This window comes from Typha latifolia, chromosome 6 (assembly GCF_019914945.1).
Source record: "Typha latifolia isolate L0001 chromosome 6, TyphaL0001v2, whole genome shotgun sequence".
Classification (NCBI taxonomy): domain Eukaryota; kingdom Viridiplantae; phylum Streptophyta; class Magnoliopsida; order Poales; family Typhaceae; genus Typha; species Typha latifolia.
Genome location: NC_133091.1, coordinates 259,092 through 275,578, shown reverse-complemented (window position 1 = coordinate 275,578; position 16,487 = coordinate 259,092). Strand labels below are relative to the sequence as shown.

The following is a 16,487-nucleotide window of genomic DNA, read 5'->3' as shown; positions in this document are numbered from 1 at the left end:
CTCGGTCAAACATGAAGATGATGGCTATGCAAGAAAGAAAAATTCAATATTATGTTTCTCTAATAGTACTATTGATTCAGAAAAATAGTTAGTTTTTTTGGTGGACGTGGGGGCTGAGTTTTATCCGGGATGATAGGGTGGGGCCCGCATCATGAGTCGCCGGCAGGTAGGGGAAGGGCTACTTTTGGAGAAAAGACAGGCGCCGTCAACAAGTGACTGACGATCGTTAAATGAGACGGCGTCACGAGTGCGACAAAAACGTCAGGGGTTGGAAATATGGAACAGCCAACAGCGAGGTAGCGGGAAGGCGAATGATGATCGTGAAAGACGGCGACGGTTGCGTCGGGAGAATCCCTGCTAAGCGACACGTCATCGATTCCAGATTCTAGATTCCATGAACGAGGAGGAGGTGAGGTGCGCTCACCGCTCTGTTGCTAACCTGACCTTTGACCGAGCTAATGTTCGGGTGGTAACTTTACCACTCGGTGTTCCATCGTTAACAGTGGTGGTGGGGGGGGTAACTCGGTGGGTTTTGTCTTGGAATGGCCGCCACTTTTACCGTAGTTAATACACCAGTTTATTAAAATTTCCCACTTTCATTAAGTTATAATTAATTACCTTTGATGTCGTACTTATGTAAGGTGGCATATGATTTCTATTTTTACTCACAATTTGTTGAGCTAACCCTTCCCAACTGCCAGTGCTTTAACTAAATTTGAGAAGGATGGTGGTTTAAGCTACTAGAATTAAGAATGGTGAAGCAATGTTTGTTGTTGGCTAGTTAGTAAGGGAAGGCCAATGGTAAGCGAGACATCGACCCATCGCTAAGATGCCTTGGTTTTTCAAAACTTGACGCTATTTATATTTATTAGGAATATAAATAGAGAGAGTGGAGTGTGTAGAATGGTAGCGGATGGCAGGTAGGTCAGATACGAGGACAAGTGTATACTTCAACCACTGTAGGGAGGGCTACGTGTTCTTTTTTAATATTTCAATTTGTAAAATTTCTCCTTAAATTTTAGAAATATTATACTTATCCTCTCAATCTTGTAGCCGATATAAGGCCTCTTTTCTCTCACACTGCTCCGTTATTGCTCGCCGTTCATATACATAATACATTCCTCTCTCTCTCTCTCCTTGCAATAGAAGAGAGGAAGAGGAAGAGACATATAATAAAAACCGTCCTGTGTCCTTCTATTCTCTCGCAAATCTTGGCTTTTGTTGAGGGGCCCAAGTGTGTGAGAGTGGGTTCCAGAGAGAAGGGGTTGTGGGCTTATTATAGTTTCTTCTCCAACCAGCAAAAATCCCCAACCCTCTCCTCTTCCTTTCCTCTCTTATTTTTTAACTACCCCACCCCCTCCCCCCCCCCCCCATCTCTCTCTATATCTTTCTCTCTCGGATTCTGCGTAGGGATGGAGAAGGAATTTGAGGAAGGAGAGTTCTGGCTACCTTCCGAGTTCCTTGCCGATGACCTCTTCCTCGAGAACGACAAGTCCGTGGCTGGAGGAATCGGGCCGCCTGGGGCGTTCAGGTTCGTGTCCAGCCTGGACTCGCCGGTGGAATCCGTGACCGAGACGGAGAGCGACGAGGAGGAGTACATGGCCGGTTTAACTCGCCAGATGACTCGCTCTTTCCTCCTCGACGACGAGAAGGATGACACCGCCGACTTCGCCGGAGAAAACACAAAGGTTTGCCCTTGTTATATCTGATTGTTTTCGTTCTCTGTTAACGAAAATAGTCTAATCTTGATGCGTATTAAAGGCTAACGCTATGGCGAGCTCGCCCCAGTCGACGCTATGCCCCATGAAATGGTTATCTTCCTCTGGCCACGAGAGCCCGAACGGTCCGTCTCAAGTGTCCTCTCCGCCTTCGTCCCCATTAGAGAACCAAAAGGACAACTCATGGGATCTCCTCTCCGAGGCGGCAGGGCAAGTCATGCGTATCCGGATGGAAGACCAAGGAATTCATTCAAGCTTCCAGGGCCTCCTGGGCCCACCAAGAAAACCCTCTCCCCCGCCGATTTCCGTGCCACCCAATAACCCCAACGTCGGCTTCTTCTCCAATCCCGTCCATACCCAGCGCCAGATGCAAGCAGCTCAAGTGGGTCTTCTTCGTTTTCACCTCTTGTCCTCATCTTCCCCTCTTTTGTCTTTGTTGTAAAGAAAAAAACGGTTACCTTCGTTCTTGGTGCAGTTTTACCATCTGAGGCAGCAACAGTTGATCCAGCAGCAGCAGCAGCAGAAGCAGCCCTCTTCTGCGCCATGGGGAAGGCAAAGCCGGGCAAAAAGCGGAGAAGGAGATGGACGAAGTAGCCGTCCTCTCGGTTTGTCTCCCTCCGCCTGGCCTCCGCTATCCAAACCCCAGCAAACCGGATCCGGTATGAGGGCCGTCTTCCTCACGTCCGGCGCTAAAAGGGAATCCGCCGGAACTGGGGTCTTCTTACCTCGAAGTACCGGAACCCCAACGGTGCCCCGTAAAAAACCAAGTAATTACCTTTACGTATTCTTTTCTCTATGTTTTTAGCTACCTGTAGTTCGTTCATTTCGCTTATTAATATTTGCCGGGTTATTATTTGTAGCTTGTTCCACTGTTCTCCTGCCGGCCAGAGTTGTCCAGGCTTTGAACTTAAACTTGGACGATTTGGATGCTCATCGTCGCTATCCTGGAGGCTTTATTCTTGACCGTGGTATGCTTCTCTTTAAATCTTCTCTAAGATTAGTAGCAGCACATGTATTAGGAGTTTGTTAATCAAATTAATTTTTTTGTTATCCTAATCTTTAGATGTTCTACTTGGCCGGAGTAACGCTGTGCTTGCAGCACACCAGAAGCGCAACAATCTCCTCCGCCGCCCACAGCCGCAGGCAGTGTCGAGCCATCAGGAGATTAGTCTCCCTCAAGAGTGGACCTACTAATTCTACCCTCTCTTACTAACTTGGTGGTTTGCTTAACTAGTAGTTAGTTCCTTAGGTTAGAAGTGAAAGCAGCCGTATTATTATTAGTATTAGTAGCAGTAGGTTTTGGTTGTTCTGAGATAGCGATTTGATGATATTGGTTTAAGGGTAAGCAAGGTGTGAGTGAATGTCCACTGTTTATTTTACATGGGAGGGAGAGGTGGCAAGAGAAAGATTAGGAAGCAAGAAAATAATAAGATGATAATGCTTTGGAGAAAGGATTAGGCAAGGGTGATTTTGTAATAAGAAGCTCAAGTTCCCAGATCTTTAATTCGCCTTGGGACTCTACCAAGAGGTCCAAGACCCACCTTAATTCTTTCTTCCTGCAGCCTTTTTTTTTTTTTTTTTTTTGTGTTGTTGGCAAAAGGAATCGAGCATATAAATTAGATTATGGGCTCGAGAAATAAGCATCTGTAATCTTGGTTTTTTTTTTGGGTTTGTCGTTTTCTTTTATATCTCTTTTTGTTTGCTTGGAAATGAATAGAAGGGCCTATAGAAAGTGTAGTCGGTGTCGGTTTGTATTGTACCATTAACCACAGCTTGTAATATTTTGGATTGGAAAGGGGTTTAATAGTGAAAACGTCAGAGTGGGTATCCTCTCTCTCTCTCTCTTTGCTTCGCATATTTTATTGTTGGTATCTTTTGCTCGGAGCTTCTTTTGCTCGATATGGAATCTGTGTTTTGTGTCGGGCGTGAGTGAGATGATGTCTCGCTCTATTTTCTTTTTAAAAGACAGGAAAGAGATGTCTCATCTTTTTCATATACAATAACAAATCTCTCATCTCTCTACCCTATCCTTCCTTTTAAAGGTAGGAAGGGTGGTTTGCTTAGGCGTCAAGGGTCGTCTTTGTGCCGTACGCCCCCGTTTTCATTGTTTGTTTAGTTGTTCTTTTGGGTCTTTATTATTGCCGTTTCTCGATGCTCTAACCAAGTCAAACTTTTGACCTCTTGAGCTAATATTAAACTACAATGAGATGCTCCATCAAAGTAGTAGACGCTCTGCTTTGCCTCTGCTCTGCTCTGCTTTGCTTCACGAATCACTACTCTAGTAAGTGGTAGGGGCGATGAATAATTAAATTCGGGGGAAGGCCAAACTTTTGCGTATGTACATATATATATATATATATATATATATTAATGTCGGTGATGGGTTTGGGTTGAGTGGTGTGCACGTTCTCCCTCACCCTGTATGTATGTATATGTGTGTGGAAAAGCCGGGTTGGGCGTCGAGATCCGTGAAAAGGTCGTGATACCTGTCTGAGGCCCACCCATGTGGATGGATCATGGACGTCATGCTATTGTTTGGGGAGTTATTGGTCCCCGAAGGGAAGCAGCATCATGATTCATGATTCATGATTCATGATTCATGATTCATGATTCATGATTCATGAATGAAATGGGCCTCTTGTTACGTTAGGTGTAACGCAAGACTATTATTTATATTTATATGTTGGCTTGACTTGATTAGATTGTCCCTCTCTTGTGTGCTTCAATTATTATCCCCCCCCCCCCCCCCCTCCCGTCTCTGCTCCTCTCATACAGTCTCCTACTAGATGTTGGTTATATTTGATAGATAGGTATATACATGGCCGTTCAATTATTGCCATTCGGCCACGCTCCTGTAGGCATCTTTGTTCGGCCCAAACATGTGGCCCAAGCCCATGAGCCATAGATTGCCTCTCCGCTATTTATTTTCAAAAGTGGGAGGCAATTTAAAGTGGGTAAAAAGTGAAAGTCGAAACGTGGGGTGAAGAAGACTGAGGAGTGGAGTGAGTGAGGGAGTTGGGGCGGCTGACTCGGCATCCAACCGAAAATTGCCGGCCCAAACCGAAGCACTCCAAAACCCACTAACTATTCTCCCAATCTCTATATATCACTTTCATACCCTTAAGAAAAAAAGAAAGAGATAAATCGACAAAAATATTGCCTGTCTTCTTTTCGTATGCTTTTTTTATCTCCTCTTTTGGTAGCCTATATGATAACTCCTGCTATGTCAAATTATAAACAAATTTTCTCAATATTTTTAAAAAAATTACTTTTAATAAAAGGAAAGGAAGAGAAAGTGAGTGATGGCACTTTTGTGGAGCTAATTAGTTAATTAACTTTTTAATGTTCTCTAATATAATTAGATAATTATTCTGTCCTTGACTAGTGTATTAGGTGGTGAATGGATGGTAGTAACAACTGTGGACGGATTGCTGTATGGTGGTGATGAGGATGGTAATAGTGGATTTGAGAAAATAAGAAGGGATAGTGGATTTGAGAAAATAAGAAGGGAATGGGAGGGAAGAAGGGACGGTCCTACGAGTCTAAAGAGGTGCCTCAAATGAAGAGAGAGAGAGGGCGACGTCCTTGAAGAGGACGGCAGTCTAGATCAAAAAAATTAAGAGATATGTAGAACAAGAGAGAATATATGGAGGGAGGCTAGAGGAAAAAGAAGATGGGAAAAAAATGATAATTTTTAATTATTTTAAATGGCTGATTTTCACATATTTAAATGTCATTAGACTCGAGAGCATATATTCTTTGATGAGAGATGTGGCATTCAAATGTGGGTAGTGGCCGTTCGAACAATAAACTCAAGAGTAGTTAGTGAGTTATAGCGTTGGAACACTAAAATTCAAGAGCATGTATTCTTTAATGGGGGGTAGTAGACATTCGAAGGCTAAAATCAAAAAACATTATTATTCAACGGAGCCATGGTGTTCGAATGTCTGAAAGTGTCGTTTGAATATCATAGCCTGAGATTATTACTATTGAAACGAAAATATCAATGATAACTTGATTCGACTCAGCGAACCCAAGATCTTTTAATATGTTAAAAGCTTTAGCTCATTTTGATATTTGAGTGTGTATATTTGATCATAAAATCTTTATTTTTTATGTGTTGCTCCGATGATTCTACAAATCTGGCGAATAAGGTAATGCTACCAAGGGATAATAATCCAAATTGACTGCTTTTTTTTTTAAAAAAAAATCTGGTCCAACCAATTAACTTTATTTTATTATTTCTATTACTTCTGTGGTTTTAATTCTAGTTATTTTGAATTGAAAGTTATTAATTTTGATAATTAACATAATATAATTTTAATGATATTTAATGATATAATGAATATTAGTTTAAAATAGTAATATGCAGTTTAGCCCTTGGTTACGTTACGCAAGGGCCAAAACGTTAACGTTGAATGTATTAGCCCCGGCTTTTCTCTTATTTCTTCTCCCGTCTCCCCCCCCCCGGTCTCTTGTCGCCGTTCCGGTTTCCAACTCTTATTACCGGCGGCGATCGGAGTCCACCCCGCGGAAAATTTTAATCCAATTCAATCGAAATTCTCGAACCCTAAATGGATTAGGATTTTGTATCTGCCCACCGCCTTGAGCGATGTGGAAATTCAAAGGTTGAGCTTTAAAAGAGTATGGAAGTGATTTCTCCTGGTAGCAGCCACTATGACACTTTACATTGCCCGTGAGGCTTCCAAGGTTATTCTTCTCCTCTTCTCATCGATTAGGAGTTTTAGCCCTTGGAATGCTTGGCGTGATCTTTATTGCAGTGGATACAGCTACGGAGGAGGGTTTCCATGGAGATGTCGGTGGAGGCTCAAGTACTTTTGGAGAAATGGAAGCTTCTGCTCGCGGGGCTCGTCTTTCAGGTACTCTGTATCATCACATTAAGGAAGTTTAAAACTTGGATGTCACTAACACTGCACTAGGCGATTCAAGTTGCTTTCGTGCAGTAATGTCCTAATAAATATTTTCTTATTGACAATGTTATAGTTGAGGTCTTGCTAATTTGCTAATCAATATTACGAAGTCGTACACATTCCACTGTTTCTTGTAGGGTAATGTTCTCTAACTTAAGTCTTCAAAATTTTATTTTTCTCACTTAAATACGATTAATCAGCCAGGAAGTTGAAGTTTGATTCCTTTTTTTCACGAGGAAATTTAGTTGCCACCTGAATTTGGCATATCCTGCATGTGATGTCTTCTGGAATCATTTAAAAAGATTTTTTTTTTTTGGGTTTGAAAAAAGGAAAATTGCCAAGTGAAACTATTAAAATATCTTAGCTTTTGACAGTTTGTTGGTTTGATTTTTCAAGCTATTTTAACTAGATAGCAAGATATTTGCGGAACAAACGGCCCTAACTTTGAGAAATATGATCTCTAAGATAGTAATCTGGTGAGTTATGAACATAAGCTTGTGGTTCCCATAAATTAGAACAAATAATTCCTTTTACGACTTCCTTACATTCTATGATGTCTGATCAGCAAATCTTTTTCAAAGTATGGCACGTCTGCTACTTTCAGAATCTAAAGTAGAGGCACCTGTGAGTTTCTTGGTATGCCTTTGAGTTTGTGGTCAAAAATGCTTTCTCGTTATGTTCTTGCTTAATTTATCAATTGTTCAGTCTGTCAATCCTCTTTTGGTTGGACATAGAATAGTTCTGTGGCTAGCTTCCTGTATCACCAATGATTAAAAGAATCATAGAAGAATATCATAACTGATATCAGTGTTTCACATGTCTGTTTTGTTGTTGATAAAGTTGTGAATTATTTTTTGAAGGCTTATACCATCGTTTGTCAATAACTAGTATATTCACGGATTGGCTACTCGAGGAGTCCACTATTTACATCAACCTAGACCAACTCTCCAAGATATGGGGTTCATGATCCTGTCGGTATGCTTTGGTTATATTATTCATTGCTTTCCATGGAAGAAGAAACGTTGTTTTATTTTGAAATGACATGCTAATCATCTGTCTGTTTTCAATTTTAGGAGCTTGGAAAAGAAAGAGGCTATGTCAGTGAGAGTTTATTCTCTTTCACCTTTTTGGGCTTCGTGTTGGTATAGATCTCTCACTCATGCTTAGTGATTATTTTCTGTAAAAGTTGTAGAATATATCGCGTGCCTTTTTATTAGTGCTTATTGGACTAGTCGTCTTTTCAAAAATATCTTTCTATCTTCCTACCTTTCAGACTAGTGAAGCGCTTTTGAATTTTAAATTTTAACATGTGTAAAGTAATTCTTCTCACGATTCTCTGTTAGTGGATGATCTACTTGTAGGAAACCTCAGCAGAATTGTCTTCATTCTCCTACTGTTAAGTCGTGTACTTCTTTTCAATGGCTTTCTTCAATATATTGATGAGTAGAATTTGCAGCATGTCTCCACGCTGGATACATACATAGTTTCAGGGATACTTTAATTCCGCTGATCAGTGAAATATAGGAACAGTGTCAGGTGTTCAAAGTGAATTTTAGGGACCATTTCTTGATGCCAGGTTGTATTTTGAAAAATGGCGAGTTCTTCTTTGGAGCCATAAAGAGTGAGTTGTCTCTAGCTGACCTTGTATTGTTGAGACTTGGGAGAGGGCTTTGATGCTCAGGATACTCTGTTGAGAACAGAGCTGTGATGATAATTTTTTTTAGTGTGAATGCCAAAACTTACTAGACATCTGGAATTATAGATTGGAAGAAAATATGATACGGTAGTATGAGAGATGACTATACTTATAGAAGTAATTTAAGCTGGTCAACATTTGGCCTTGCTTTGTTGTGCCAATCGTCATGAGGGGTGCTGTATGACAGCCCCTCCTCTCACCTTCTAGTAGCGATCTATAGTTGCGATGCAGTTGGAGGAGGCTATTAATGGCAGAGAGCATCGCTGCAAAGACATTTGCTTCCTCTTTCCTCGTTGCCATCACTGTCGTGCTCCTTTCCTCTCTCATCAGTTCCCTAGATGGAGGTCGAAAACGATGGGGTTAGGGAAAACAGCAAACAAGTCAAAAATAAAAAGATCCACAAATCATATCCTTTTTATTTTTGATCCATTTGCTGTTTGCCATAATCCCAGTGTCTTCAACCTCCATCTACGGCACCAATCAGAGAGGATAGGAACACCATGGCGATGGCTTGATGAGGAGAGTGTCATCGGTGGTGGAAGCTCCCCCTCTCCTTCTCTTTTCCTCTTCCTCTTTTTCATGGGGCCTGTGGTGGAAGCCCTATTCTTTTGGTTCCTTGTTCAGATCGTTTGCCAAATATGAATTTACATGGCTTCTTTTCTATTGCAGTGGACACTTCATCCTTTCTTTTGTCATAGCAAACGGTACTACACTGTTCTAATCTGGCACAGGGTGTTGGCTTTTTTAATTGTAAGTGCAAATATCTGTTTGCCTTTTCATTTCATGTTTGGCCATTTAGTGATCTGAAGTTGAATATCTTCCTGCAGACTTCTCAGGCTCTACGGATATTTACATTCTATGCTACCCAACTTCCTGGTCCAAACTATCATTGTCGTGAGGTAAAATGGTCGATTGAAAAACAAATAGCACATCTTCTGTAACCATGAAGAACTTGTAAAGACATAGCAGTGAGATATACCTTTGGCATTTTGTGCAGGGTTCAAAGCTTGCAAGGCTACCACCACCAGATAGTGTACTTGAAGTGCTTCTCATTAATTGTAGGCTTCGGTTTTCTTAGTTTCACATTTCTTGAGTTAAGCTTTACCCTGATATCTAGATTTTCTCTTGTACTCTGTTTGCAGTTCCCCATGGAGTTATATATGGTTGTGGTGATCTGATATTTTCATCCCACATGATATTCACTCTTGTTTTTGTCATTACATACCAGAAATATGGCTCTAAAAGGTACAGATATGGGCTTTTCCTCAACAATGAATATGATCAGGCTTCTTTGATTGGAGTGATATATTCATTATGCTTTGGAATGTGATGCTCACATTGAGTGAGTATGCCCGTGCATGCTTTAGCTGACTGCTATGTCAGATATTGTGTTAGTACAGTTCTTATCATATCTTGCAGGGTTATCAAACTCCTTGGGTGGTTGTTAGCTATAATTCAGAGTTTGCTTATAATAGCTTCTCGCAAGCATTACACTGTCGATGTTTTTGTTGCTTGGTAAAGTGAACTACTCCATTACAGTAGCCTTATTTCTTGCAGCATCTTCTTGTCTTATGATTCATCTTCTATGCAGGTATACCGTGAACTTAGTGGTGTTTTTTGTCGACAAGAAATTACCAGGTAGGAATTTTTTATACGAAGTGTCACTTCTATCATGATTCACTTTATATTTTATTACACTTATCAATTTTCTCCTTCTGCAGAAATGCCTGATCGAACAACTGGGTCGTTGCCTTTGCTTCCAATGAGTGTCAAGGAAAATGGTGGTAGATCTGAAGAAGAGGTTCACAAACTATTAAGCAGAAATTCTGTGGATACTGCTGATCGGGTCAGGAGCATCCATCTATAGTAGTTTCAATTTATTTGTGCTTCTAGCATAGTTAGCAGCAATCTGTTGTTTCTGTAAGCCCTTGTTTGCTCTAGTTGAACTCATTAGGAGCTGTTCTCCATATTTCTTCAAGTTGGTTTTCACTAGCTTGCTCTATTGCTGGTTAGCTCCAGTCAATAGACATTGTATTCCTTTCAATGACTATAACAGAGGCACTTGACACAGAGTTGATGATGCCTTAGGTTTACTATGACCCTTATGCGAGTATGATGATATGACCTTACCATAAGGTTAAGGTGTTTATGCATAGACTATTAATTCTCTGATGTTCTTTATTTTCCTTTTGCTAAATAAAACCATCATGATTCGCTGAGAACTGATCTTCCTTTTCACATTCCAGAGACAGAACTCAAATGAATGGGAATCACACAGATGATCCGAATTACATCTGCTCTGATGAAGGGAGAGATGCTACATAGACGAAGGATGCAGGTTGCTTTATTCTTTGAGGAGAATCTACCCCCGGGATGCAGTTGCCTTATATCTCTTCAGCCTAAGCCCATAGAAGGCATGGTTGCATAGTTTCCAACTGTAAAGTACAAGAACTATGGCTTTGACCTGTAAAAGTTTGCCTCTTCAAAAGTATGGTTTACCTCTATTCGTTTAGATTTCTCTAGGCTGCCTCGTTCAGTGTCATTGAATCAAAGGAGTTGGATGTATTCTGGGGAAATTTATTACGTAGTTTGATCTATTCTCCTCTGTAATTTAATCTTTAATCTTTTTACATAGCGAGACAATTTTCTTGTAAAGATAGTGGTATCTCTCTGTTTAGAGGGATTATGTTACAATTGTCATACTTCCTTTTCAAGGTGCTCTAATGGAATGGTAAGATAAAAGCAGTTTAAATGGGAATCGGAGGACTTTCCTCCTCTTTTTTATGTATCATATAACCCAGATCCACTAATTTATTCATGCTTGCGGATGGATGAAATACACCGAAGCCACACTGGTTGGGTAAGTTGGATCCTCTGTCTCTTAGATATTGTTATATTATGGTGCTTCAGTGGGATGGCTACATTTTTTGCTATATAGAACTATATTTCTTTTTAGCTCTAACTAGTGCATTTCACATGTCAAATTTACATTTCACATGGTTTCATCAACTTTAAGATGAGAATTTTCACAGTCAAACTTCACCATTGATAAATATCTGCATGTTCTGGGTGTCGAAGCATTTTCAAAGTACCAGCATTTTTTAATTGTTAATTGTAGCTTAGAATTCAGGTTAGCCGAAAGGTAATGGCATGGCATTGTTCAAACATGTTGTTTTCATGTCCATCAACCAGCAGATTAAAATGTTCCTTTTCTATGATTTGGATAGCAGGAAAGGTGTGATCTTGCATTAGAAAACAAGCCTCCTACCGTGATAGTGGTGATGGTACCAAGAGATGGTTGCCTTCATGCCTGTATACAGCTAAAAGGCTTACACTCCATGTGAGTGGGGGAGAGCTTGCCATGTCTAGCTTTACTAACGAAAGCAAAACATGCCATCGAATCCTTTTTAGCTGCTAGCTCAACTCTTGAAGACATCCCTTATTGTTCATGTCTAGCCTCGGAAAAATAAAATAAAATAAAAGAAGGAGATGTGCTTGTGTCTTGGAATCAAACACAGTCTGACCCCAACATTCCACTATGGAATTAAGGTTAATTTAATACGATCCAGGTGTAGCTTACAAACTATGGTAGAACCCCACTAGTACCCTTCTCCTCCTACACCAATCCCATCCCTTTTTAAAGCTAAAGTAAAGAATGGCCATGCCATTATCATTCTTAGAGCTGGCCCATGGCCATGGTGGTGGGAAGTATGATTAACACACAGGAGAATGTGATTATGAGTGGCCCAAGGCCTATGCATATAGAGACATAAGTCCGCACAGCTCATCAGGCTTCCTTCCTCTTCTTCCGTTCTCCTATCATTGCCAACTACCTTCACGAGTTGGATCTCCTCCATGCAGCTAGCTGCCATTCATATGTAGCATTTAGTGCAGTCATGCACACGAAGAGTAGTAGTATCAGTGAATTGATTTCAGAGAGAGAGAGAGAGAGAGAGAGAGAGAGAGAATAATTTTAATGGGGGGGAATGATTGGTGTGAGTCGGCTTCAAGAAGCTCACGAGGTATCTGTGCATATACATACATATACTGCCCACAAGATTTAGAGTAGAGTAGAGTAGAGTAGAGTGACTCTTATGCCCCTCATTATGGGCCCCACTGTGCCAGTCAAAAACGCGATTCGTGGTCAAGTTGTTTTCTTCGTGCAACCGTTATATTTATCCGGGCTTTATCCCCACCCATGGGTCCCATGCCAGGTGTTGAGAGAGAGAGAGAGAAGGAAGTGAGACGACTCTGTGAGAGTGAAGAAGATGGAAAGAAAAAGAGTTCACTTCTTAAATGAATGAATAATATTATTATACCGGAGAGTGGAGAAAGAGATCGTTTGGTTCTCCGCCGGAAAAAGGGAAACCTTGGATCTAGAAATCAAACCTTTTTCTCCTCTGCTACTATAAAAAGCTACGAGAGCTTTAGTGTTTATTATCTCGTCTAGCAATCGAAACGATGGGAGCTCGATGCTCCAAGTACTCCATTTGTTGGTGCCGCTCCCATTTCGAATCCCTCGATCTCGGTACGCGTTGGACTTTTTATTATTATTATTATTATTGCTAAGTTTTTGTTCCTCTTCTTTGTTTCTTGACGTAGAAAAGTTTGGGTGGTGGTGTAGAGAATGGGGCGAAGAGCGAAGGAGATGGCGTGCCAGCGTTTACGGAGTACAGCCTCGACGAGCTGCGGGCGGCCACGGATGGGTTCTCCTCCGATCGGATCGTGTCGGAGCACGGCGAGAAGGCGCCCAATGTGGTGTATCGCGGCACGCTTTTTGACGCCGATCGGGTCATCGCCGTGAAGCGCTTCAACAAGCTAGCCTGGCCCGATGCGCGCCAATTCCTCGTGCGTCCGATCATTTCCTCCTCTTCTCTTCTAATGTTCCTCACTTCTTTTGCTTTTGATTCTAATTAATGGTCTTGGGGCCGCAGGAGGAGGCTAGAGCGGTCGGGCAGTTGAGGAGTGAGAGGCTGGTGAATCTCGTAGGTTGCTGCTGTGAGGGAAACGAGAGGCTACTCGTCGCGGAGTTCATGCCCCATGAAACCCTAGCCAAGCACCTCTTCCACTGTAAGAATCCCCAAACCCTTACTAGTATCTGGAATTTCTCATTTCTTTTCTTGATTACAATAACATTCGGTTTATTGATGAGTAATTTCAGTCACTTGCTAGTATTTTCTGCACATTATTGTTTTATATTCTGGTGGGGTTATTGGTGGATACAAATAGTGATTTTAGTGAATTGCTAAAAGTTCTCTGATATGTGTCCACTGGGCGGTAGTTTAATGGGGGGAATGGATGGGTTTTGGTTATGGTATATTGCAGGGGATACACAGCCCCTAAATTGGGCAATGAGGATAAGGGTAGCCCTATTCTTGGCGCAGGCATTGGACTATTGCAGCATCAGGGGGAGAGCTCTTTACCATGATCTCAACGCATACAGAGTGCTTTTTGATCAGGTGAGCCATTGCTGTTTCATTGCCTTGTTAATGCCTTTTTCTGTTCATGTTGAATTGTTGAGCTGGTGGTAAATTGGTAACGGGATGAATTCGGACAGGATGGTAACACAAGGTTGTCCTGTTTCGGTCTCATGAAAAACAGCAGAGACGGGAAGAGCTATAGTACTAACTTGGCCTTCACACCTCCGGAGTACCTGAGGACAGGTACTATTTTCAGAAAATATTGGGAAATAATTGAAGGTATCTTGCTTGGCTAATTTCAATTACAAGTTTGTCAATTTCTTACTGGATGATGATTTGCAGGGAGAGTGACAGCAGAGAGTGTAGTGTACAGCTTTGGGACTCTTTTGCTCGACCTTTTAACTGGAAAGCATATTCCCCCAAGTCATGTAAGTTTCTTCTTTCCCATGTCATTAACATCTCGTCAAATTCTTTTGTCGATCCTGTCATGTTCCCAAACATTGACATCACTATGTATATTGTAGGCACTTGACCTGATTCGTGGCAAAAATTTTCTAATGTTGATGGATTCTTGTTTGGAGGGGCATTTTTCCAATGCTGATGGGACTGAGTTGGTGCGATTAGCTTCACGTTGTTTGCAATATGAACCTCGTGAGAGGCCAAATTTGAAGTCCTTGGTGACGGCTCTTACATCTCTACAGAAAGATGCTGAGGTAATGTTTACTGGTAGGAAGATACTCGTCTTTGGGATATCTTCTCTGTAACATAAGTTAAATAGCATGAAAGTTCTGTGCTTTCTTCTAGATGTGGAATTTAGAGGTCATGCATGTGTCTGATATTCTTCCTCAAGGAAGCTCCTTCTTGGTCTCTAATATTCAATTACACTTGATGTTTATTTGGGGTTGTAGTTATTTTTCTTTGAATTCTTTTTATATGCTGAAAAAATTGTGATTATTATTTTGATTAACTTTTGAGTTATTCTTTTGTTTTGGTTCTTTCTTCTTTTTCTGGGGGTAAATCCAATCTTACATCTTATAGACATACATGACCCACATAGAATGTTCAAATTATCAAATTGTAGTGAGTCTCTTCTTCCACATCTCTTCTTCCACTCTAATGTTTCAAAGTCAGATTAACTTATAAGTTCTCTCCTACTTTCGTTTCTATGTGCTTTCTTTGCTAATATTGGTTACTTGAAGCTCATTTTTTTTTTTAGCAGGTTCCTTCCTATGTATTACTGGGCATTTCACATGGTCCTGCAAGCCCAGAGCAAACATTTGCATTATCTCCTCTTGGTGAAGCGTGTGCTAGAGTAGACTTAACTGCTATACATGAAATTCTGGAGAAGATTGGATACAAGGATGATGAGGGAGTTGCCAATGATGTAAGGGACTTCCGCAATTTCATCAAGCCTTCTGTCTCTTCATCTCTCCTGAAGTACACAAGTAGATCTAAATAGCATGCTGTTATTCTTTCATGTATCTTAAAATGGCTCTTGTATGAAAGCCTTCAATTCGTTCCATAAATGGGGACTGGGTCCCTTCATCTTACCCATCCATTTACCTACCTAAGTACTTGTCATGTTTGTCATTCAACTTGCAGCTATCTTTCCAGATGTGGACCAACCAAATGCAGGAGACTTTGAATTGCAAGAAGCACGGGGACAGTGCTTTTCGAGCCAAGGATTTTGGAACTGCAATTGACTACTATAGCCAGGTTCCTTTTAATATGCGTAAAGTCTTATATTAAGTTGGCATTTACTTGCTCAGATGATTCACTGCAGATGATGCCTTTTCATTATTATAATTGATATATTTGTCTTAGTTGATTAATATAGCAGTTTATTCAAGTGTTGGATTTATGTCTTTGCATGAGCTATTTCAACTATTCATGTATTTAAAGTATCAAAAACGTATTGCAATCTTAAATAGCATTTAGTGCTAAAATACGGAAGTTTACTTTTTTGAGGTGAAAAAAGATGAAAGTTGAAAGCTCACAGCTTTTTACTTGTCAAATATTTAGAATATGCTTATGTTTTCACCCTATGAACCTGTTTATTTAGTAAATCAATTATCCTTAATAAATTCTTTCCTGGTTTACAGTTTATCGACGGCGGGACAATGATTTCTCCTACTGTATTAGCAAGACGTTGCTTGTCTTATCTGATGAACAACATGCTACAAGAAGCCCTAGGAGATGCTATGCAGGCACAAGTAGTATCGCCTGAGTGGCCGACTGCATACTATCTACAAGCAGCTGCACTTGTCAGTCTTGGAATGGACAGTGATGCTCAAGAAACCCTAAAAGATGGTGCTACTTTGGAAGCTAAAAGCAATAGCAGAAATAGAAGTGTATAGCTTTGACGTTATTCCTTTTCTCTTTTGTGTTCATATCCCCATTTTTTTTGGTCTGTTTTCATCAAAAGGTTTGCAACCATTAGAGCTGGTTATGATTTCCCTGTTTTTCCTTTGTCCTGAGGTGATTTCAGTTGCAAAACAAGCTTGTTAATCTAACGTACAAGTCTGTATGCAAGACGATATTATGCACAGAAAATCTCATCATTTGAACAGAAAAGAGTTTGTAGCTTTCATGAACTATCTGTTTATGCCATTTCAAAAACAATAGATCGATCTGATGCAAGTGGAATCGAAGTTTCCTGGTGGATATTAATCCTCATCTCTTCTATCATCACTGTCCAGATGAATGCTTAAATTTAACCTGT

The 16,487-nt window shown here is 40.7% G+C and overlaps 3 protein-coding genes across 8 annotated transcripts; all 3 read left to right on the top strand.

Moving 5' to 3' along the window:
• The first annotated feature begins 1,087 nt into the window (after window positions 1-1,087).
• Window positions 1,088-3,573, top strand: LOC140790721 (uncharacterized). Its single transcript, XM_073140927.1, has 5 exons — window positions 1,088-1,688; window positions 1,762-2,100; window positions 2,194-2,485; window positions 2,579-2,686; window positions 2,782-3,573. The coding sequence occupies exons 1-5, from the start codon at window positions 1,413-1,415 to the stop codon at window positions 2,910-2,912; spliced, it is 1,146 nt and encodes a 381-aa protein (XP_072997028.1). The 5' UTR covers window positions 1,088-1,412; the 3' UTR covers window positions 2,913-3,573.
• Window positions 3,574-6,106: 2,533 nt separating this feature from the next.
• On the top strand, window positions 6,107-11,039 carry LOC140790082 (phosphatidylinositol:ceramide inositolphosphotransferase-like). 5 transcript variants are annotated; one of them, XM_073140005.1, is made up of 12 exons: window positions 6,107-6,428; window positions 6,509-6,598; window positions 7,538-7,624; window positions 7,723-7,791; window positions 9,015-9,095; window positions 9,173-9,244; window positions 9,343-9,403; window positions 9,488-9,590; window positions 9,765-9,860; window positions 9,937-9,983; window positions 10,067-10,186; window positions 10,585-11,039. In XM_073140005.1, exons 1-12 carry the CDS (start codon window positions 6,396-6,398, stop codon window positions 10,668-10,670), a joined length of 945 nt encoding a protein of 314 aa, XP_072996106.1. In that variant the 5' UTR covers window positions 6,107-6,395; the 3' UTR covers window positions 10,671-11,039. The 5 variants fall into 5 exon arrangements, with proteins under 5 accessions (XP_072996106.1, XP_072996104.1, XP_072996105.1 ...); XM_073140001.1 differs by having other exon boundaries at window positions 6,114-6,428; window positions 6,500-6,598; window positions 10,067-10,191; window positions 10,592-11,039; XM_073140002.1 differs by having other exon boundaries at window positions 6,116-6,428; window positions 10,067-10,191; window positions 10,592-11,039.
• Window positions 11,040-12,552: 1,513 nt separating this feature from the next.
• Window positions 12,553-16,339, top strand: LOC140791036 (serine/threonine-protein kinase BSK5). 2 transcript variants are annotated; one of them, XM_073141389.1, is made up of 10 exons: window positions 12,553-12,873; window positions 12,970-13,193; window positions 13,280-13,415; window positions 13,671-13,804; window positions 13,903-14,008; window positions 14,108-14,193; window positions 14,290-14,478; window positions 14,985-15,149; window positions 15,368-15,481; window positions 15,868-16,339. In XM_073141389.1, exons 1-10 carry the CDS (start codon window positions 12,807-12,809, stop codon window positions 16,120-16,122), a joined length of 1,476 nt encoding a protein of 491 aa, XP_072997490.1. In that variant the 5' UTR covers window positions 12,553-12,806; the 3' UTR covers window positions 16,123-16,339. The 2 variants fall into 2 exon arrangements, with proteins under 2 accessions (XP_072997490.1, XP_072997489.1); XM_073141388.1 differs by having other exon boundaries at window positions 12,652-12,873; window positions 13,903-14,044.
• The last annotated feature ends 148 nt before the right edge of the window (window positions 16,340-16,487 follow it).